Source organism: Cygnus olor, chromosome 22 (genome assembly GCF_009769625.2).
Source record: "Cygnus olor isolate bCygOlo1 chromosome 22, bCygOlo1.pri.v2, whole genome shotgun sequence".
NCBI classification, from domain to species: Eukaryota; Metazoa; Chordata; class Aves; order Anseriformes; family Anatidae; genus Cygnus; species Cygnus olor.
Window position 1 is genome coordinate 3,158,915 of NC_049190.1, and position 23,672 is coordinate 3,182,586.

Below are 23,672 nucleotides of genomic sequence, written 5' to 3' on the forward strand. Positions count from 1 at the left end.
TCCGTCAGCGATTGTCGATCTGCTCTTCTACTGCAGAAATAATTTCCTGTTTCCCTACCTCCGTTTCCTATTTTTCAAACGAAGTTGAAGTAATTTAGGGCATGCTAAGGAGCTGAAATAATGGAAGGTATGTCTACGTGAAGCAGCGTCTTTGTTTGTAAAATTGTTATTTTTACTGATGTAAGCTCTCCTTAAAATTGTCTGCTCGGAAAGAGGGCTGAGGGGTCAGCATCCAGCCCACGGGGACAGGTGGTGGAAGGCCGAGATGGGTCTGGAGCAAAGCTCAAGAGTGCACGACTTGAAAATGAGGCAGCAGGCGTGAAAAAGGTGTGGGTTCAGTGCCCGGAGTGATGAGGAAGAAGCGTCGTGGTGTGTGAGGGATAACAGTTCTGACCCTTTTATAACAAAAATAAGAAGTCCAGTGTGCAGCTACTAAATAAAATGGATTTGCACCGAATAAACATTGGCCTTGCTTTCCACTGCTAAAGTGAAGTTCACTGGCTCTGATCTCTCCGCAGCTTTTTGGTAGGTATTTGCATGCTGAAGAGCGGCCTGCTATTTTTGTGCTTGGAAACACACAGATGTTTCTCAGTTACATCCAGAAGGTGCGGGCGATCTAGTGGGCTCCGTGCTCTTGCGGTGTCTTGCTGAAATAGGTGAGCTTTCTTGCAGATCTTCTTTGCCTGTGCTCTTAGATTTATTCTCTAAAAAAACCCCAGCCCTGTGCTAACTAGGCTTTTGCAAGTTCCTGTTTATTTAAGATGAGGGGATATCTTCTGTTGCTTTATATAAAAGATAGGAAAAATCAACATCCTGAGCCCATCAGCTGAAAGGGAGAAGAGGAGGGTCAGCGCTCGTAGCGCATGGCTCTGTGCCGTGTTCAGACGCTCTGGTGGGGCAGCTGGACAACCCTGCTGCCCGTCATTTATCATCCTGGGGGCTAAGGAAGTGTAATATCGAGCTTTCTGCACGTTGATGTGATGCCCTATAATCCTAGGGGCTCGTTGGTGCAAAACGCACGTCTGTCTGCCCTGTATGCCGATGGCGTTTGGGCTAAATCCTTTTTCAGGACCAGGTCTCTTCATCCTCTCTGAGCTTCTCATAAACAGCGAGAGGTTTGGCCCCCCGATGCTCGGCCCTCGGGTGTCGAGGCGTTGCGTTTCGTGGTGCGCACTCCTCCCGTGGTGGCAGCGACGAGATGCGGAGCTCTTGTTGCTGCTGCGCGGATGCTGTTTGCAGGGGTGTGGAGCCCGTCCCTCGGGGACCACTTCGCTTCCGCTGTAGGGAGCTCTGGGAAGCCGCTCTTTTCCCATGCCTGGCTCCTCATTGGGGTAAAGGTCTGTGAATTCCGCATAAATATTTACCGTATCCCATCCTAACCAGCTGAGAGCTGCCAATGGTGTTATTTAGCGACAAGAAGAGCTTTGCTTATTTGGCTTGCGGGGCGTGGGGTTTGTGCCTGGGCAAGAAGCGATGGGTTCCCTAATCAATAGAGTGCGAGGGAGGGAGCGGGGGGCGAAACTGTAGTTACTCGACAAAGAATGGCACAACAGAGGGAGGAGATCGCGGGGAAGCTAACCCTGAAATACGAAGGCTTGTAACTTGCAGTGCGATGTTTTACAAGCACTTAAAAATAATTTTTTCTATCTTAATGTTTTATTGCGTTGGCTAAATGAGGCGCATCTGCTAATTCTTTCACTGTCTTGCCTACGTTCATAGGAGGTGTTTGTTTAAAGTGGTGATATTCCGTTTGCAGTCCAAGTCATGTCTTAGCTGTCTCTAATTTCTTCTAAAAACCTGGTTGTGCCAGACGGTCTTCCTAGCTTTTTTGGTCAAAGATTTATTTATTTTTTTCCAAATTGTTTTCTTCTTATGTCCTGTGGCTGAGAGAGTACGGCGGGAAGGAAATCTGGGAAATCAGAGTAGGAAGCAAGATAGAAGCTTCCATTCCTGAACCTTTCTTGTTTTTACATTGTTTCCTGGCAGCTGCATCGGTTTGGACTTGAAAGGAATGCATTGTGTTGCTTTTTCTCAAAATCTGTAGATAAAATATAAATCAAAATTAATACTGCGAAATTATAAGCTTGTTATGTACCGAAGCCAAAACCTGCAGCCAGCAGTTGTGCCTTGCGTCACGGGGCTGTGTGGTTCCGCAGTGATGGTGCTGGATGATAATCCCGGGTAAAAATCAGTTGTTCCTGTGCCCATCCCTGTTGTGAGCGAGTAGAGAACTTTGTCTCAAGTGGTGATGTGTGCCACGTTTGTGGGATTTTGATCCCGGACATAATATGCTACAAAAGATGACGGTTGGTGCTTCAGAAAGCGATGTTCTTCCAGAAATTGGGTATTCCAGGAAAGGAGCAGGCTCTGGGCTGGCTCTGTTCGCTTGCACCGGCCTCCTCTGCGCTGGTTTTGCAGTGAGAAGGAAACCTCAGAGCAAGAAGCGAACAAATGTGCTGGGAGGCTCAGGAGTTAGAAGTTCATTCTTGTAATAGTTTTCCAGAAATGTTGCTGCTGTGTCCTGGGCTTAAATCCCTCTTCTACTCGATACTTGTGATACGTTGAGATTTCGTTTAGTATCTTCACAGTATTTATGACTTCCTTGCGATTCAGAGAAGGCTGCAGGATCCATTCCTGAAGCTTTTAACACTGTCTCCTGGTACAAATGCAGTTTTTCCCCAAGTGTTTATGGCAGTAAGAGACTTTTTCTGTTCAAGGGGTCTGAACATGTCCCCTCCGAGGTAAAGGCATAGCAGCGCTCTGCGGTGTGCTCGTCTCGTATGCCTCCCTTTGCTCACTGACCTGAGGGGTTGCAAACCAAAGCCTTTGCCTGCAAATCTGAAAAAGCAAGCCCCCTTTGAGTTTGCAGGGATGTAATAAATAATACTGCACGGTGTTACAGCTGTTTGTTCTTAAGATTGTAAAGCAGCTTAAGAATCTTAGCCCAGTGGTGTTTTGCTCTTGTATGGCAGGGAAACTGAGGCACGCAGCCGTGAAGTGTGGGTTTGTGGAGGGGAGTAGAGCTGGGAACATGAACCTGGTTCTGCCCATCCATCCCAGGCTCTGCTTGTTGGAGGGGACAGCAAATGAATGAGCTGCTCTGAGCGGTGAAGGAAGGGGAAAATCTGCGTTTTAAGCAAAATGCAGTTTACTGAAGTCAGGCGAATCCGCCTGCTCACGGTGTTTCATCAGTGCTTCGTTTACCGATGAGCTTTAGGGGCGGAAAATAGGGTATCACTCATTTTAAAATGTAAACCAGCTTTCAAAATCTCTGCTTTGATACTCTCTTAATGTCTTAGCAGTGGCTTTTTGTGCACGTGATTCTCGCTCAGGCATGAGTAAAGTGGCTATGAAGCTCTGCCCTGGGATTTGCAACGATTTTTCCCTCACTTCCTTAAGGCTTTGTGATTCCCTGTTTGCTTAAAAAAGGCACTGGCTGTTTTTTTCCGTGCTTTAGGTCAGATACCAGGAGTGTTAAAGGAAGAGGTGCTAGCCAGCGAGTAGCTGAGCAGCTGGCTACTCACTGCGGTTTTGCTTTTTTCTTTCCTCCAGTTACCATTTTCTTTTTGAGAGCTGGCATTTTCTCGTCTGATTCGTGAAATTCCTGGAAAATGAAGAGCTGAGCAAATCTTTCAGACTAAGAACCAACTAAATACAGCTTATGACTCTTTAGAAAATGACAATGCACGCCACAGGGAAGATGGAAGCATGGAAAATACAAGCTCGGGCTGGGAAATTACGGCATGTTTAGAACCGTGGAGCAGATAGGGGTAGGAGCTGATTTCTTTGGCTTCCTGTCTGCTGTGTAATTGTAGCCTTGGTGCAGTTGTGGCTTTGAGGTTATATTTGGTACCGGCACACATTGGACCAGGCAGCACACAAGTTACGGTGAGTGTACTCTGTAATATAAAAAATAAATCCTGAGTGCAGGAGAAAGGAACTCTTTATTAATATATTAAGTGATTTATGCAGATTCATCTTTTTAATAGCCCCCGTGATTTGAGGAAGACGTGGAGCTGAATTGGGGATGGCAATTCAAATCCCCCTCCCCCAGATATTGCAGTCGAATGAGGTGGTTTTACGGCAAAGGCTGAAATAGAAATGGTGCTTTTTCCCCTCTCGTCCTGCTGCATGCGGCGGCTTGGCTGCTCGCTAATGGAGTGCCAGGCATCGCAGCGCCTGGGGCATGGCTGGAGCCCTGGGAAGATTTACGTTAATCAAACACAAACAGACAGTGTAGCGTGAAGAAATTTCTTTCCCGCTAGCAGCGCTCACAAACTTAATTAGGTTATTGGGGCAGAAAAAGAAAACAGCCCCTTCACCCTCCGGTCCTTCTTCCCCAGGGCTGGAGCAGCCTCGGAGCCGTACGAGCTCGCTGCCCCCCCTGCTCTGACCTCCCGGTTCCCTTCCTGGGATGACAGAAAGAGGCGTGCTTTCATTCTCCCCCTCTTTCCTGCCCTCCTCTCTCCTGAAAACAATACCGGGGCTCTGTTTTCCTGCGGCTGTGTGCTCTTCAGGTGCCACGCTGGAGACGGGCGTTTGGAAGACGCCCGCAAACAGACGGCGTTACGTGGCACGGCGCGACCCCGCGGGAGGCTGCGAGGATCCAAGGAAAAATCTGGCTGCAAGAATCCAAGCCTTTTGCTCACGTGCCTCATGTGATGCGGTTGCTTTGATCAGGGATCCGATTAAAAAAGAAAAACCCGTAATATTTATGCACATGAATGCATAGGTACACACGTAGAACACATCTAGGGGTACTGCACACACGTACGTGCCTTGCAGGTAGGTGTTGCTCTGCCCTTTGGGAGCTCCGGGAATGCAAAATGTTCAAATCCCAGCTCCCTGCTGGCTGCGCCGCCTGGACGCTGCTCCGCGGAGGAGGTGGGAGAGGAGAGGTGGAGTTTGGTCCCATCCCTCGAGTGGACAGCCGGGCAGATGCCTCCCGGGGAGGCTGGAGGAAAAAAAAATCGGCTTCGCAGGGGTGGCGTGAGCTCCTTGAGGGGCTCGGTCTCAGCGTGCTCCCCCTGGGAATGGGCCTGGGGGATCTCCCTGCTCAGCTGTGTCTGGTGAACCAGGTAATAGCTGAGAGTCTTTGTTCCTTTTCTGCGCTCCGTGAATATGCTGAAAGATGAGAAAACAGCTGCCTTGAATGCAGAGGAGAGGGGAAGAATTTTTCTTTCAGTATCTGTCGGAAAAAGGAGGGTGGGAAGGTTTAGGTTTTTCTCTTGCAGGGCTTTTCTTTTTTTCCTCTTTCCATTCTTTTAATGGCTGCTGCGTGAACCTTAGTTACTCTTTTGTGTTTCCATTGTAAAAATGGCCAATTAAATATGATCGTTGGGAAAATCTGCCCCGGCGTCTCAGCTGAAGAACAAAGGTTTTGACAGCTAGGAAAGAAGCCTTGGGTGTAGATGCGGGCAGCGGTACCTTCCTTCCAGTTCCCCGTGCTGGATTACGTGCCAGCCCTCGTGCACGCTAGCAGAGCCTTCTCACCAGCTTCTGCAGGCTCAGTGACCGTGATGCGATAAGCTGATAGCTGATGCATGTTGGTATTAAATACCAAGAAACTCAAGAAACCATCTTTGAGGTGTGGTTTTTTTTTCCCTGAAAACGGCTTTCTCTGAAATTTTCCTTTTTTCTTTTTTTTTTTGGATTTCATTGTATAGCGTTTAAAAAAAAATGAAGCAACCTGCATCAGTGGAGGATCTCCAAAGCGCTGCTCGGGGCGGTGCTGCTGGTGCAGGATTGAGACAGGGCTCACACAGCGACAGCCGCCGGAGCCTTCTCGCCGCTAGCCGTAGCTCCTGCTGATGCAGGGCACGGAGATCTGATGTAAAAGGGCTTGGCGTATGCTGATCGCCGCTAGGGCTTCTGTTACATGTCGTGTGTGTACATCTATATATATATTTATTATATATTTATTATTTTTTTGAGTGGGTGTGCTGTAAGGTGGATAGATGCTCGTTCCCCAGGAAGGCAGTAGCGCGGGTGGCTCGGCCACCAAGAGGAGACTCGGAAACCCCGAGGGACAAATCCCGAGGGACAACCCGTAGGTATTGCGATTGGGGCTGTCCCCGTGGCGCTGGAGCCGGCGGTGCCCACGGGGAGGAGGCAGCAAGACCTGGTGGCAGGGCAGGGGGTGGGGAAAGAGCTTCCAAGTGATCCCGAGACGTCCCACAGCCCGATGATCTCTGCACCGCTGCCACGTCTCGAGGGATTTCGCTGCCATCACCTCCTGACAGCCGGTAGGTTTCCTACGTAAATGACTTTTTTTTTCCTTTCTTAAAGCTTTATTTTAAGAGAACCAAGAGACAAACGCTCACACAAACACATTCGGAGACCTATTAATAGCCGTGTGTTTGACTCATGTTGTTCTCAGGGTCTTGAGCCATTTTACAAGTGGCGTGGCTGCACTACTGTTTTTTTCTGTTGTTCCTTCCATTTTATAGTAGAAGAAACAGGGCTTGATATTACTGTGAAATCCTAATCCTGTCTGCTGCTCCAGCCCTTTACGGTTGGTCATTTTGGATTTATCCTGGAACTTAGATGAAGGGGAGGATGAAATGCTGGGGAGGAAAGCTGGCTGTGAATGTCGGTGTGAATTTTTTCACTTTTCACGCAGTGTATCCCAAATCAGTCTTATTGCCTTGTGCTTTATGGGCGAGACCTGCGTTTCAGGGGAAGAGGAAGTAATGGGTCTGCGTATCACAGACATTGCTTTGTTTTTCTTAGGCAATGCAAATAAGATAGCTGTAACTTCAGTGTATAGCTTAGCTAACGTCTTTGCGGCTCAGTTGACATCACGCACCTTCTTTTTTGTAAATTCTGACGAACTGACATATGCCGTTGAGAAATCTTCCATGGATGCTTCTAAAATCAGAGCTCATACTAAGAGAGAAACCCTCTTTGGAAGCGTTGAAGCAGATAAAGTGAAATATTCAATTAGCTGCAAATTCTTAATTTAGTCTCAGGTAGTTTAGACTCGTGATGTCACGCTGATGTTGTTGCCCTTGGTGTTTGCATCTGCCTTAGTAAAACTTCACCAGGGGAATTAGCTACGTTAGAAGCTGAAAGGCTAAGAGCTAATAATACACTGTACAGGTTAAGCAACCAAGTGGTAATGATTTCTTGCTCCTCTCTCTGCTACAGCTTTTGTTTGTAATATAGTGTGTGTATCCAATTTTTCCTCGGTGTAAATTAGGCCACTGGGAGCGCTTTGCCTTTGGGTAGTTTAAGATGTATTAGCTGTAAATTAGTTTATTGCAGCTGGCAAATATTTAGAAGCTTTGCAAAGGTCGTAAGGGTGAGCCCTGTCTGCACATCCTATGCAGGATGGGCGTAGTTTGACCAAAGGTTCACGACTGGGTGGGAGAAGCAAAGGCAGGGCTGAAACTGCTTCTTGGTTGAGTGTCTGCTCAGCTCTGAGCTGATAAATTCCTCCTTCTGATGAGCCGGCAGGTCTTGGGTCTGGAGTGTTGGCGTTAGGTTTCTGGAGCGGTTGATGCACATTAACCTTTAAAACAAGCTGCCAAGAGAATCCGAGGTAAATCTAAATTAAGGCAAGGTGCTCTTCTTGGAGCTGGTGTTAGCCGTGCTGACCACATTTGTTATGGGGGTAACGTAATGACATTTTGTGCAGTGGGTCGGACAAACTATCCTGATTCTTTTTAAGTACATAAATCCATCAGTGAGGATGTTGCTGATGTATGTACTGCTGCTGCTGTTTCCAAATTGCAGTGAAATCTGTGTCGAGATCAATCTGCAACGAGCTGGTGTTGAGTCAGATAGGAGCTCGCAGTGCCAAGGAGCAGGAGGACTTAACCTTGTTGGTTCTTTTTTAAAACAGCTCATGAAAGGCATGTTGGAGGAGAGTAAATATGTCTTAGTGTGATGTTAAATACCCATAAATTTTAAAAAACCGGAGACAGATGGTTCGTCTCTGAAAGCTACGGAGGGAGAAAAGTCCGATCACCTCTTTGAGTCTAGGCTAAAAGCTGGGTTGGAAGGGCTTAACCTGTCCTGCATCCCCTGGTATTTATGTCAGGTCTCTTTCAGCAGGAGCAAGGCTTCTAATTCCGAACTTTTGCAGTTACTGGAGAACAGACCCCATTTCTTACCGGTATCTAGAACCCGGGATACGCGTGGGTCTAACAGGCTGTGGAGGTGCGGCGTTCCCGTGCCAGGCACTGTGCTCACTTACCAGAAATGTGAACTCTGGGCCAAATATTCAAATGTGGCTCTGAACCTTGTACATATATTTGCAAAACTTAAAGCTGGGTAATTGGAATTAGTGTTACGGTCTTTTGAAAGCTACGTTTCCAGTTGTATTGCGTGCGCTGTTTTTTCTCCTCCCTTTCTAATTGCTGTCTTTTGCTGGTTTTAAGACCTGCTTCCACACACCAGCCTTGTTGCTGCTTCCCAACGACCGCAGGCGAGGCACGGCATTAATAAGGAGCTCGGCTGGGTGCCTAATGACATGCAAAAAGCCCTCGACGCGCTGGGGCAGCGTGAGGAGCCATCTCCGAGCCCTTCTGCATGTGTTGGGTGACAGCAAATCCCATGGCACTCACTGGCTTCGGGTTCCTACGGTCGGTTTAGGGAAATAAAAAGGTCTGCCGCAGCACCCCGGTTCCTTTGTGCCTTGCTTTGATTTTCGTGTGCATCTAACTAGAAAGCTTCTCCAGACTCCGTGTAGGAGGAGTGGTTGCAGGGAGGCGGGGAGCGGGGCCGCTGCCATTGAGCCAGCTCTGTATTGCAATTATTGGCAGGCAAAGCAAACATTTCGCTTCCCCGTAATTAGCTACAGTTTACGGAGGCAGGTTAATTTGGACCGCCACGCCCTGTCTGCGCAACAATCCCTCTTGCTTTATGTGATTCTTCCAGAGTGGGGAGCAGGCTGTGGGCAAAAGGGGTTTTTAAGTGATTTTTCAAAAAAAAAAATCGGGGAAAAAATCAGAGCACCCATGTTCTGCGCTATTTTTCCCTCCTCAAAGAGCTGAAGCTTAGGTTGCCAAGATTATATGAAAATGGGGAGAAAAGGGCAATTTTGGAGCTCCTGTTCTATTGTCACGCTGTGTTTATCTCAGCTTCTTTTCCTTATTTCAGCTGCTTTTCCTTCCTTCAGGGAAGCTTGAGCTCTCTGTGCCTGGGAATATTTGTCTATAGCCTACTTAAAAATAAATAAGCAAGAAAAGTGGGTCATAACTTCTGAAATCACAAGGCTTGACCTTTCTACTGTACGTGGTCAATGCTGCTACATGCGTAATGCAAGAAAAACTTGCAGCAAATGAATGAAGAAATCGGGGGCATTTCTTCTTTGCAGAGCACTGGATTTTTGTTTCATTTTTTATGACATTTTCTGAAGATCTTTTAGAAGATATTGGGTTTTTTTAAAAAAGGTTTTCTTAATGTTTAATTCATTCATTTATTTATTTCCATTTCAAAGATGTGAATCTTGCTTTCCCAGCGGTGGAAACTGACTGAATTAGGAACTCGTAGCCAGCCAGATTGGGAAACCAGCAGAAAATCACCCATGATTTGGCAACCTCTGTTCTTCATCAGTTTCTGAATCGTGTTTTGAGGGCAAACCTCATCCCCACTGCTTGAATCTTGCTTCTAAGCTGCACCCGAAGGCAGCACGGGGGACACACGAGCCACTTGGTTTATTTATGCTCTCTTCCACTGCCCCCCTCCCCAGCTCCCGTTTGTTTGTCTGCTCCTACCCAGTCGTAGAGGCAGGAAACAATAGGTGGCCTTGTTGGAAGGCTGGAGCTTCAGGCCCTGAGATGGAAAGCTGATGCTTCTGAGCCTTGGAAGTCGGTCAGGAGCAGCAGAACAGTGCCGGCTGCTGAAAATGTCTCTGTCCCCTCCCCTTTGTAGAGTTTCTGAGGGGACTGAGAGTTCTCGCAGGGTCCTGGCTTGAGCAGCAGAGCAGCACAAAGGCCACATTGAGAATAGCTGCTGGGGAAGCCCTCCTTCCTTGCCGGCCCTGTAAATGCAGTTCTTTCTCCATGAAAAGCCCTGACATCAGCTCTTGGAAAAATCCAAGTGCTTGTGTCATGGAAAATAGCTGAGGCACTTGCTTGGGCTGGGACTGAATGAGTGGACTGTGGATGAAACTCCTCTGGAGATGCTTTTCTTCCGCCCCTTCCAAACGCTCCTGTTCATAGAGAAATAGAAACCCTTCCCTTCTGGAAGTGGGACAGCAAAAGGGTGCGTAGGAAAGAACTACCACGGGCTACAGGAGGCTTGGAGTGCACCGCTTGCCTTTTTTATTTATCTACTTAACATACACTACTGGAAGCTCCTTTCAGAGCTGGATAGGTCTAACTGCAAAGTCATACTTCCACGAGGGAACAATGCTGATTTAGGTGGGCAGTACCACCTGCATCATCAGGAAATTCCATGTACCTCCTTGTATGGAGGCAGCATCTCCATGTTCTTGCAATACATTTTATCAAGAAGACTTATCTTTGCATTCTGTTTTTCTTTCACCTTTTAAAAAACTTCTTTTTTTTTTTGAGTTTTCCTCTTGCTTCCTTCTCCTGCTCGCTGCTTCTCTCCACCCCTCTTGAAGAAACCATCACCCGAAATAAAGATCTGGTTGGATAACTGTGAGAATGAAGGCTTCCCAAAATACACGTGGTGCTACAGCGCAGCAGCACTCCTCTGTCCAACGCTGCTGCATGTGTGTGTATACGTACGTGGATTTTAAAGCTCACAGAGGACCTGTCCCTGTGATGGAAAGGTGCTGGCACTAGCACTGCTGGACTGCTCTTTCCCTATAGAAATACCTTCCTTTAGAGCCCTGACCCTCTCTTCCTAGGCCATCCGAAACCTGCTGGCTTTCCAGACTTGAAAAAAAAAGCATCATTTTTCCCCTCAATTTTATCAGAATTAATCTTATTTAAGTGCTTAACTCAGCACTTCTGGTTGCCACAGCAGTGGTCTCTTGTATTGATCCACCAAGAAGCACGCCATGGATCAATGGGCCATGTGGGCTACTCCGTATTTTCCAGCCTAAAAGGAAAACTAAATAGCATGTTCTAGTTGTGTGTAGAAACACTGGTGGGCCAGAAGAACAAAATACAGCATTGAGCAGGATGGAGGCATTTGCTGATGCTTTCTTAGGGCCAATCCAAGCTGCTGGGAACGTTGAGAAGATGGAGAGCTGTGGGGTCAGGCCGAGAAGATAAGAGCTTTAGGGGTTCTCAGGCCACTGCTTTATGTTTCCTGGGTTCCTTCTGCGAAGGCAGAACTAAGCCTGCTGGCAAAGCTGTCAGTAATCTAAAGCTAATAATGCCACGAACGATTCTTCCATGAGTCATTGCGTCAGCTGTGGTTGTTGCCTTGGACTCCTACAAAAATAACATGGAAACTTTTATTGCTCAGCTCGGTTTCGCCTCCTTGTGCACTTGCTATGGTTTTAGGATCCATACGTTGGCTCTGGGTGGTCCTGGGAATCCGTTTGGTTCCCTCCTTCACTTGGCTTTTTTTGCTGCACCTTGTGTTGTGCTCTGTTGCCATCAGTCTGCAGTTGTCTTTTTTTTTTTTTTTTTGAGGAAGAAAACTGCTTTCCTGAGCTTATGTCCTTTGATATGGGGAAGAGATGATGGTGCACAAAGCTGCTCCGTAAGTGGGTTAATGCCAGGGTAAACAGACCCGATGTGTTGAATCGGTGGTGTCCACAGAATAGCTGCTGTGGTTGCAGCTGCGCTTTGTGGGCAGTGCAGGGAAATGGCAGACTTGTGTCTGCGTTTTTTTCTTGGTTGCTAATAGTTGCCCACTTGCTGCATCTGTGTTTCTCTCGAATCCGCCTGTCATTTGCTATCTCATCAGTTCCTTTTACTCGCCCGCTGCCCTGTACAGAGCACGTCTACCTCTTTTTGTTGTGGCAGAAGACTGCCTTCAGCTCTATATTAAGGTCACATTGGTACTGCTTTTGTTCGGGTCATGTCAGCACTCTGCCACAATACCTTTCTCAGGGCTTTTAAGCCCAGCAAACAAGTGGCTGGTGGCTATGTGAGTCTGCAGACTGGGGGAATATAAATATACAGACGGTTTTTGTTTCTTTCAAGATGCAGTTCTGAGAACTACCTGTGAAATGGCGTTTCAGACATCCATATTCACTGCACTTTCAAGGCACGTCCTTAAACCTGCTAGATTTACACAGGAAATGCAGCCTTTTTCTGTCTGTTACCAGTGCAGGTCCAACCAGGGCATCAGAAATAAAGCCTTGTAGGTACTGAGGGGAGCTGCATGCACTAGATGCATTCGAAATCAAGTTGTGAGACTGGTGATGTTTAAGTGAGCAGACTTCAGTCCTTCCATTGCAGGATCTGTTTGGGTACGGATGAGGAAGAGGAGAGTAGAATCCGGCTCTTCCTCCTAGAAATAGAGGGGGCAGCTGACCAATTCTGTCACCAGCATCCATGGAGGTGGTGCTAGCAGAAGGCCTCCCATTGACTCGTTGCTTGGTGAAAACCTTCTGAAGTAGGGTGATGTAATTTTAAATAGCTATGGTTTGGGGCTTTTATTCAGGGGAGGATAAGACTTAGAGTTAACCTTTAGTTTTCCTCTTCTCTAGGTGTGTGGACAAGACGAATGAGCCTGTAATTATTTCTCATCTCTGTTGGGTTTGGGGTAGTTGGTTTGCTGCCTTTTCTCCAAATCCAGAATTCTCCAAGAGGGTTGGTCTGTAACGAAGCAACGCCCTATTTAAATGAAACTAATAAAGCAATGAAGAAGCTTCTATTGCAACTGTTCGTCTCCTAATTAAAGATTAGTTCCGTCAAGCAAGCAGTTTTGGGCTGTTCTCTTTTGTGTGGGTTTCACAATATTTCTTACTCATCTCAGCACAACTTGTAGTAATTTATACTTCCACTGAAATACACACAAGCTTAATTTCAGGCATGTGAGTAGTCCTGCTGAAGTAAAGGGAACTAAACTTAGGCACATGAGTAAATATTTCCAAGGTTGAGGCTCTTGTCTGAATCTAAATATTTTTTTCTTTGATCAGGTTTTGAGATAGCAAATACTTGAAATCTAGTAATATTTTAGCATGGGAGGGGAAAAAAAGGCAAAACAACAACAAAAAACACACCAAGAAACCCAACATGGTTATCTGAGTGCTGTGCTATTTATGGTCAGATATATTTTCAACCTCCAGGGCTGGAATGGAATGCTTTGTACTGCAGGGAGCTGGGAATCCTTCCTCGCTCTGGTGTGTTTTGACACACTAGATCTTAAAACTATCTTTTTCTGTCTTGGCTTGAAGGTAGCTTTTAGGCACCGGTCCAGTACTGAATGGTGCATGCATGTGTGAGCTAACTTGGAGAGTTGTAATTTTTAATCCACAGTGGTACTAGTTGTAGGTATATTTTTCTCACTTGGCTTTCCGGTAAATAGATTTTACTAATGCAGCATGACTAACAAGACATACTTTTAGTAATTTGATGCATTTAAATTGCTTAAGTTATTTGACCCAGTATTTTAAAAACAGAATGTGACTTGGCTTTTAATTGTTCCTGGTATTTGGGAGTTGAGAGAGTGGAACAACTTGTTTGAAAATGTGCTGATGTTCATCAGTTATCAGACAAAATGTCTACAGGGTTTTATCATGGAGCCTAAACTTGCCAGCTTGATCTGGAATTAAACCTCCAGCTGTTAACCGCGCCCTGCCGTGCCTACAGCCTGCGTGGTGTTTACAGAAGTAGGTGAAATCCATTTTATACGTTATATATGGTGCTGAATGAAATAAAGCAGCGAGGGGAGGTTCAGTACTACTTCCAAACTTAATGCTATGTCCAAGTGAAGGTCAGTGGCACTGGGACACAAATAGCTGTGGAATAAACTCATGGGGGACTCTGTTGTGTACTTTGTGCTCCGTTTATCCAGTGGCACTGTGCCATAGCGTGCAAGTGATGTGCTATCTGGGAACTGAGGAACATCTTCAGCTAAGAAATGTCAGGTAGCGTTCTGCTAGGGCTTGGGGAAGAGAAGGGGAACTTCTCCTGGCTAGCGCGGTTTTTACAGGTGTATTTATAGTCTCAGCTGTGTCTTCCATCTCTCATTTCTGTGACTTCACGCCTCGATGGGCTGGGGCTATTGCAGGCCTTGGAGGGGACTTTTCTGGGGGGTCTTCACCTCCAGCTCAACCAGCCCCTTCCTCAGCTGTCGGCTGCACCCAGCCCCTCCATGGCCACGCTGGGCGCAGAATTATCGGCTGTCAGGGGACCGGGACCTGCCTTGGCCTTGCAGGCGCTGGGACCCTGACCCGCTGCCGCTGGCCTCCCCACCGCCGGCCTCCCTCCACCAGCCAGGGAGCGGGGTGAAACTGGGGAAGCTGGCAGGTGGCCCAGGGCCTCCAGTGTTTCTCAAACCTCTACCGGCCTCCTCCGGCCTGCAGCAGGCCCTGGGGGAAGGCTGAGCCGGGAGGCAGCCAGCACTGGCTCCTAGGGGCCTCCCTCATGGGCCTAGGCCTGGACGCTGCTGCCTCCCTCATGGGCTTAGGCCCAAACGTTGCTTGGCTCTCCAGCGCTATCGCTGACGGGTTGTTCCGTACCCAAAATCGTGAGGGCAGCTGCAGCCTTAGAGGAGGAAGCTGCGAGGTTTTGGCTCTTGCTCAGGACTTCTCTGCTCCCCGTTAATGTCGAAGCGCAGGAAGAAATCCTGAGGGTTTCAGCCGGGGGAAAAAATACAGTTTGAAAAAACTTCAGTGTTTCCTTTATAAATAACGTCAACAGCTTGTGTACAATAAGTTGAAACGTTGTTCGTAACTTCTAGACCTTGAAAATACATCATCTGCACTTGGTGCTTGAACACATAATAAATAGCTCTGAACCAACCAAAACAGTGCAACAGGGAGCTAATTTTACTTTGTTTGTAAATGGTTTCTTTTGCTGTAGGAGCTTAAGCCTGGAGTTCTGGGTGCTTGATAAGGAAGCCTACGGAATAAGTTTTCCCCCATCAAAGTATTTGTTAGTGGTATTAGGAAATTTTTATGGAACTCACAAGCAAGTGCGTTAGATTTAAAAAAAAAAAAAAAAAAAAAGTATAATCTTAACTGTATTTCCCTGCCTTTGAAGGGATGGTGGTTTGTCTGCCCCTGGATTTCTTTGTTTCCCTTTCTGCTCTTTGAAAGCGACGCTTGGTTATTGCTGCATCTGCTTACCGTGCGGCATTCAGGCCAGGCCGGGTTGGCCTGGGATAACTTTTGTTTTCTTTGCTTTGGGATTCAGGCTGTCTGTCCTGCACAAAGCAGTTCTTTGCTGACTGAGATCCGCAAACGGCAGGGCTGAGTGCTAGGGCGATGTGGCTTCGCAGGTGGAGCAGTGCGAGGAGGGGCTGCGTTAGCTGCACCTTGCTTATTTGAATCTGTGGATTTCCCAGCTTCTGAGGTGAAAATAGTGATTCCTGGCTTTTTGTGGGGGAAGAGCTCCAGCACTTCTGTGGAGTCTGGGTGCGCCTTTTCTTTAACTGATAAACTTCTGTGCTGCTTTACCCATCAGTTCCTAAGGCTTATATGATCAAACCTGTCTTTCCCCTCGGTTTTGAAGCCGTCGGTGCATTTCAGCTACATTTGCTTCTGCTCTCTAAGAGACGGCAGGTGTCTTGCTGTGTATAGTTATCGTCAGGAACAGGCAGCCACCACTGCCACTGTCATTTGAGTTTCTTTTGCCTAGTGTGTCATCAGGTGCTCATCTCGGAGTGCCTAGCATTCAGCCTTGCGTAGGGGCTTGGCGTGTGTGAGCTGGCCAGTGCTTCGTCCGTCCGCAGTTAAGTTGTTATTTGAAGCGAGGGATTATGCTGGGTGCTTCTTCTGTGTATCCAGTTATGTTTTCCAGGTAATTGGGAAGGAGTTAGCAGCTCTGAGCCTGTGCTGTTCCCGGCTGGGCTGCTCAGTGTGGCACCGAGGACAAGAGGATGTGAGGTGCTCCTCCTTGGAGAAAGGAGCCTAAAACCCGAGGTGTGCGGTTGGGGCAGGCTTGTGGGCAGTGCTCGAGGCATCTGTAATGCTCCAGAGCGCTCTTGGGGAGCGGTTTGCTTCTGCCCATTGGAGCAGTTTGGATGGGCAAGGCCATCGCTCTGCTCAGCTGGATGTGGTTGGAGGGTGGTGCCTTTGGGAGCGTCCTGCTCCGATGGCAGTTTTGTTTTCTACTGGGGAATATTGTTCTTTACTAAATAGGTCTGCTAAAAAAAAAAAAAGTCATTTAATGCCCTGTTAACTTCTGTGGTATTAGATTTGTTTTTACTTGAATCTCTTCCTGACCCTCACCTCGTTACTTTTTGGAAAGCCTATGTAAACAGGAAAACCCAAGTGCAGTAAGGATAACTGGTGTGTGCGTGGGGAATTACCAGCTACAACAATTGTAGATGTACTCATTTAGAACAAAAGGTGATTTATTCTTTTTTCGTCAGTACACGTACAGGTCTAAATGTCTGTATTGCTTTCCAGCCAAAGGACCTGAAAAACATTTAACAAGTAGCAATGGTGCAGCTAAATTTCTGAAAAGTTTTAAGAATAAAGAGTTGTTTTATAAAAGTAGAGGTTGGTACCTTAATTTAGGTGGTGTACACCTTGCTTTGTCATTTTTTTGTGATAATTCAAGGGGAAAATATCCAGGTTTTATTTGTCTTACTTGTTTTTGTGTGTCTTATTTGTTAGTTTAAAAATTCATATACACTTCTGCCTCCCTTTAACTCAGAGTTCCTGTTGCTTATGTTCTTTGTGCGTCCCAGAAATAATATTTGGAATAGTTAATAGAATTTCAGCTTAACTTTATGCTGCTGTACTTATCTCAAATTTGGCCGAGTTCTTAGTTTCATGAAAATAGTTAGAGGTCTTTCTAGGAGACGTCAGTGTGAGCTCCGATATTCCTGGACACCACGGAACCCACGTGGGAGGGATGTAATGGGAATGTCGCAGCTATAGGAGAATTTTCAGTGGGAGTTTGGGCTTTCATAGATACTGGGACAAAAAAAAATCAAGCTATGTTAATTTTTATTGTATGGAACTAGTTGTTAGGAGAGGAAGGTGATTCATGAGCCACTACACTCTAATGAGAAAGGCCTACTGGACACTGGATTTGGCGGCACGAATTCTGCTTTTGTTCTTTATTCTTTTTGAAACCTGAAGCATGTTGATAATTTTTTCCCTAGTTGAATCAATGAACTAATAATTTGCTGCGGCAGAAGAATAGAAAAGCCTTGGTTGTTCTCTTTCGAAGACGTTACAGAGGAGTAAAATAACTTTGTATTTAAGAATAAGTGTTGTTATCAAGCATAATATTGAGAACCAAAAAAACAGTTCATTAAACTTGTTGTTTCTTCTTTTCAGGTTTCCTCTCAAAAAACCTACAAGGTGAGTAGCTGAAGTTTAACTGTTTATCTGTATTACAAATTATGGTACATGATTTTTGAAGGAGGAATTCTTTTAAAGGAGAGCAGTGTGTGCAAGCATAGGTAGAAGTACCCAGTATAGATGCAAGGAAATTAATATCCAGATCAGAACGAGGTGCCAAAAATACAGTTGGTGCTGTGCTCAGAGTGCATGGCATAGTGTTACTGTTTGCTTTTGTTACGTACCCTGGTGGGTCATCTTACCTGGGGCTTGAGATGGGCGGAGAAACGATGCTGTGCGGGTGCATGATGTGCAGACACTTGCTTCGGGGGGTGTGGGGTGGGTATTCTAAGTCTTTGATTTTTACATCTATAAACATTTACTGTTTGGTGGGAGAGGAGGTGGAGTTAAGATTTGAGGAGGTCTTTCAGTCTGTAACTATTCTGAGGGAGACCATTTTTCCCCTTGACCATACTCTGGGAAGAAATTCAGAGGTGAACCTACTGTGTACCTTCTTATCTAGATGATCTTAGAGGTCATTTCCAACCTAAATGATTCTGTGATTCTGTGATCCAAATTTCATGTTAGCAAACAGAACTAGTTAAGGTTATTTCCAGAACTAGTTAAGGTTGAGCAGTGGTTTTGTGGCACGGTAGTCAGGATCATCTGCTTTGCTTTGACACAGACACGGCAGCATTCTGAGCAGAGAGTCTCCAGCTGACAAGAAGCAGAAGGTTGAACGCTGCAGTAGCACACACGACTTTGATCCAACAGGTAAAGTCTTACAACTTCTCAGCTGAAGATCTAGGCTTTGATTTGGAAAGTGCTGGATGAAACCGGTTTTAATGGGTCAACAAATGTGGTTTTTGAGAGTTGTGCTCTTCTGTGCTTGCAAAGCCCTTCGGAAGCATGCAGGCATTGAAATGAACACGGTCTTGCTTTTAAACGTGCTCATTGACAAAGTAGCTGTTAATTATGCAAGAATAAACCTAGATTAGTGGTATCAGTGAGTAATTATTAACTACTTCCTCTTTCAGAAAAGTTAGTCTGAAATTTCAGGAGGCAAATACTGTAATTAGTTGTGAGTAGTTCTCTGGCTGTTTTAGTAGAAAAAAGTGTGAAATCTGAGACCTTATAGACTCGACTAGCTCTGGTATTCCTTGTAAATTTTTTCTGAAATTTAGTGGATTTTGAACCATCTCTGTAGAGTGAATTTGTGCTTTCCAGCATGATGTATTTTAAGATGAACTTCTGTTTTTTAAAGGATATGCTATCCTATTTTTTAACCTTCTGAAAGGTTGTATCTGGGTCAGCTTGGTCAACCTGTCCAGTGCTGTCATGGAAATTAGGATGCATGCAGGGATTCTTCCTTCCCTCTGCGAAACACTAACCCAGTGACTACTGTGTGTGTTCGTGAAATGCATGACAGGCTCTTGCCTGAGCCTCCTGGCCCCATGCAATGTGCTTTTTTCATGTCTGTGCATTCTGCTGTTTAGCCCAGTGATTTCCCTGGGGCTTGTGGAAGAGACAAGAGTTGAATCTAAAGGTTGTAGAACTTGTAGAATGTGTTTTTGCACAAGGCATTTGAAGCTGATGTTTATAAACCATCCTGTTCGTTAGTGTTTCCTGCCACTAGCTGCATGACTCCTTCCTAGTGTGCACAAAATAAATTAAAATGGGCTTTTAACATTATGTTAAAAAAAAAAAAGTTCTTTAAGGGAGAGAACCTAAATTAGTGGTTGTCTTCTTTTCCTTAGTCCTTGGGAATACACAATGTAAAATTATTTTGGTTGGGGGAGGTGTCGGGCCCTGAAGTTGGTTTGCAGAAAGAATTCTTCAGAAGCAAACTTCAGGAATCTTCTAATCTTCAATTGATAAAAGTAATTCTGATTCGAGAGCTGCTACCTGGCACCACTAATACAATGGTTATGATCTGGTCTAACAGATGAACTCTGTACTGTAGCCTTCATAAAATTCCTTTCTTTTTAAGGGGTAAATTCAGAATGCTGAACCACTGTGCATATGTTTATTACTTACTCTGGAGATGAATGTTACCAGAGTTTCTGTGCTTGGACTGTTTTTTATCCAGAATATTTTCTGTAGTTCGTAGCCAAGAACTTCTTTTATTGTGTCTCAAATTCTGTAATAGATTCTTTGTGGTGTTACCTGTGTCTTCGTGCTTGTATTATTCACCCCTTATTCCAAGTGTTTCGCCTACGTTTTGTTCACATCCTATTTGTGTTTTGCACGATTTAACCTAATAAATCAGTCTGTGTTTTTCATTAAGTTTTTTTTTTCTCATGTTTGGTCTCCATATTTTCTATATCTCTTTCTCCTTTTCTCCTGCTCTCGTGCAGATAGCTCCTCCAAGAAGACAAAGTCTAGTTCGGAGGAGAGTAGATCCGAGACGTATGGTAAGCTAAAGCAGCCGCTGCAGCCTTGCACCTTTGCAGTCTGCTCCATGCTTTCTGTCTGTGCACCCGAGGCTTTTATCCTTTACGTGATCCGCATGGTTGGCTCTGCAGCAAGGAGTGGGAAACTGGGTTTAAATGTTGCTTCAGTGTATCAGCTTGTAGTTCTTGTAGTGGCTGGAAACTAACACGTACATGGCAAGCACAGGCTGGCACCTGTGTTCTCCTGTTCTCCGTTCCTAACTGGGGAAACCTGGTGGGGCTGCTGTTCTTGGAGATCTTGTGCCACCGAGTATTTTTGGCATTGCGCGAAGACACAGCTTGTGCTGGACTCCAGCAGAGATTTTGTAGTTGGAGAAAAGTCTGTGTCTTGCTCTAACTGTAGAGGTTAATCTGGGTGAGCTGGTAATTCGTATTTTGCATTATCTGTAGAGGATCTTTTGTCAGTTTCTTTGTTTTTTCCACTTCTGTGAAAAATAAATACTTGAAAATAATTTTTAAAAATGTAAGAATATGAGCTTAATCATTCCTCGTATGAATTTAACCATTCTCCATTCCAAAGAAGGGGTGACTTCCCTGGTACTCCTGTATTACTGTGTATTACTGCCTAGTGAGTTTGTAGGCTGGAACAAATTGGCGTGTAACAATCAGGGACAGGAGTAGCTCCACGTCATTATGTTGCCAGCACACTTTGGCCAGTGCTGCTGGAAAGAATGTGTACCAAATGGAGCCTGTTTGCTCCTCCGCCCTTCTTCGCCTTACATCAGATATGTCAGTCTTTAGACTGTGACACTCTCTCCATTCTACCTTTATGTTAATGACTTGTTGAATTTGTGATCCCTAAAGAGATTTGCACTCCTGTCTTAGAAAACTCAACGTTGCAAGTTTTCACAAGTTGGTGGGTGGTCTTTCGAATCCTACCAGCTTCTAAGACCCTTGGACATAGACCGAATCTGGCCAGTACTGCCACGTTTCACGATTCTAAGCTTGTTTGTCCATTGCTGGCTTTCATGTCCTTTCCTATTTTGTTCTGGTATTTAAAATAGTCTGTGATACCTTCTGATTTTTCTCTTGTTGATAATTTTGCTTGCTGCAGAACCTTCTGTGGGCTTTTGGACAGATGCACTGACTCTTCGAGTATCAGTTTTATTATTTCACTAGAATAAAACTGCCAGGTGTTACTGCGAACCGACTTCTTAAACCAGCTGTGTAACACAAAGTGATGCTGTCATAGTTCTGTTTGTAAGGAACTTTGAAAAATAAAAGCAAAACAAGCAACAAATCTGTAGAGTTCCTTCTCAGCCACCATAGGCCCGTTAGCCCTTCAGTTGGCACAGCTTAGGGAGGTGTGGTCTGTGCCTTCCGTCAAAATGAGATCTCTTAACTTCCCCTGGAATTTTGAATCGCACACATTTCTTATTAAAAACAAACCGACCGACCAAAACCAACCAAACAAACAGTAGTAATATGACAGTTATGTTCCTCAGGGTGTGAGACTTCCACAGAGACTGTAAAGAGGTTTGGAGAGAGCTTCGGTAGACCTGGAAACTCATCCCAGAGACCTGGCCTGCTGCAGCTTATGTCTTCCTCCTCAGAAACAACGAACAAAGAAACAACCCGATCAGAAAGCATGTATTTTAGGATGACGTTTCTGATGAGCTTATGTTGAAGCCCTGACTAGTTCTTCCCTTTGCCAGGTTGATGCTGGCTAAGGACAGCGCAGGTTGACTAGATCCCTATGGCGTGAACCTTCATTAAGTTTTGCCTAATGCTGCTTACCCATAATATACTGGAGGTGCTGTCAGACTATTCTAGTTTAATTACAGGAAACATTTGGTATGCTTAATGGAATGTATCTGTGTTTATACTTCTCCCTCAGTCTGTACAGTGTCCTGGTTTTTCATGTATGGCAGAAAGAAACATGACTTCCTAACTTAAGCCTCCACTTCCCCCAAAGTTTCCTGCAGATGCTCTATCCATGTCCAGTATCTATGGGAGCAGTTTCCACTCATCCTTCCTTTCCGATGGCCTTTTCTGTTGTGGACCTTGCCCTGCCTTTTGTCTCTACCCTCTTCTTTTCCCAGGTTCCGTGGTATGTGTAGAGAGGTTTGCTGTTTGCTTTGGAAGGGACCAAAATATTTAAAGACCTGCAAGTGGAAATACTGTACTGATATTTTTCTTGCTGGTGACTGGATGGTAACTGGCTCTTTTTTGGCTAGCCCTTGGAAAGCAACTAATAGAAAAGTCTTGAATGACAGCAGAAAAAGGAGGTGTGACTCTGTGTGTTTGTTCTTACCTCTCAAAATTCTTAACTAAGGAGCAATAGGCCAGAATTTGAAGAATATAAGTGGCTTGGCTGGGGAGAGTGGTTAGGTAGGGAAATTGTTCTGATAGACAGAAGTTGATTTATAGCCATATCAAACTTAGAGTGAGGTATTTTCTCCCATAAATCCAACCATCTCATATCTGTGTACTCAACAAGGTCTAGCTGATGAGAAAAGAGATTGAGTGTAATTTCAGGTAAGCTGTAATTAACTAATTAGTGCTATAACCATCCACAACGCTTGACACCTCTTTCTTGAAATAGAATTCCCGTCTCTTAAACAAACTTGAAAATTGATTATAGCTTTGAGGGTGAGAGGTTAGATATTGGTTGCTTGCTCCCTAAAGATACCTTCCTTTATATTTACTAATTATAAGTTTCCAGCCCAGATGCTAGACGAGACCTTCTGCATACTCTTCCGCATATTGCCTCCAACTTTGGGGGAGGTTTTTAGATCTTTTTTTGTTTTGCAAATCCAGATTTTGCCCCTGTTGACATGTTTTTAAATCGAACCCTAGAGAATCCATCCTTACTCTTCCTGTTTTGTTCCTTGCAGTTCTTGTCAGCCTTGTGTACTTTATTTTGTGACCATTTTTCCAGCCTCTTAAAAGGACTCTTGGGAGCCCCTCATCGCTCCCCTTATAATAGCCAGAAACGGCTCGGAGTGCAAGGGGCACTCGACCACAGGGATTGAATGTGTCGTTGCCATGGGAGCAGATAGTCCTATTTTTAATGGTTAAAATACATTGTTCTTTTCTTCTAGAAAGGTTACCAAGCTTTGTTTTATGAATGGTTTTCGGTGCCATTGTTATTAGCAGCCTTATCAGGCCATTATATACTGCAGTAATTTCCAACAGTATAGTTTTTGCTCTGGCTTTACATGACTTCTGTTACCAAGTTAGTGGAAGAATCTGAAGAATGCTGCAAATATGTCATTTGGTATGAAGAACATGGTGATAACTCGAATGAAGTGAAATTCAGAATTTCATCCGGTGAGAAATTGTCTTTTAAAAGCCGATAGTTTTATTTATTTTGTGGAGCAGGGTTTCTGGAAATATTTGATGGAAATAAAGCCTCCCAACTGAAGTGAAACAGTTGGACGTTCTCAAAACCCCAAGGAGTTTGTTTTTGTTTATTGAATGATTCATTTCAAATCACTATATTAAATTGCATTTTCCCATTGTGGCCTCATGCCTCCAGGGAGGTTATAGTTCACGAGGCTCCTCCCATGCAGTGTCCCACACAGTCTGATCAGAGGAAAAGCCCCATTATGTTATGGGAGATGTAATTCATGGCTCCATTCTCTCTTGTGAGTTAGGTTTTCAGAACAAGCTCCTGCTGTATTTGTTATGCCCTGCTGGGGAAATAAAATTTCATATGTAATTGAATAGCTTCAAAATGTTTAGGATCCATAGAGAAGAAGGTGAATGATCTTTTAACTGAAGAAGTTAATGGAGAATCAAAATGTATGTCAGGACTGTTGAGACAGTCATTTTTACCATGATGTGTAAGTGACCTTGAGAACCTGTGACGTTACCCTTTGCTGCTACCCAAAAGGCTCACTTGTAAGGGGGCTGGAGGACGGGACACAACGTCT

General features: G+C 45.1%; 1 protein-coding gene across 4 annotated transcripts in view; it reads left to right on the forward strand.

The window, feature by feature from the left end:
• Positions 1-23,672, forward strand: part of ARHGEF12 (Rho guanine nucleotide exchange factor 12) — a 77,099-nt gene that overhangs the window by 14,737 nt on the left and 38,690 nt on the right. For 2 of the 4 annotated variants that reach the window (XM_040534520.1, XM_040534521.1), the window contains exons 2-4: positions 17,339-17,362; positions 18,027-18,115; positions 19,699-19,755. In XM_040534520.1, the coding sequence (XP_040390454.1) occupies positions 17,339-17,362; positions 18,027-18,115; positions 19,699-19,755 (170 nt within the window). The remainder of the gene's footprint in view (positions 1-17,338; positions 17,363-18,026; positions 18,116-19,698; positions 19,756-23,672) is intronic. The other 2 variants (XM_040534522.1, XM_040534523.1) reach the window with 1 other exon arrangement.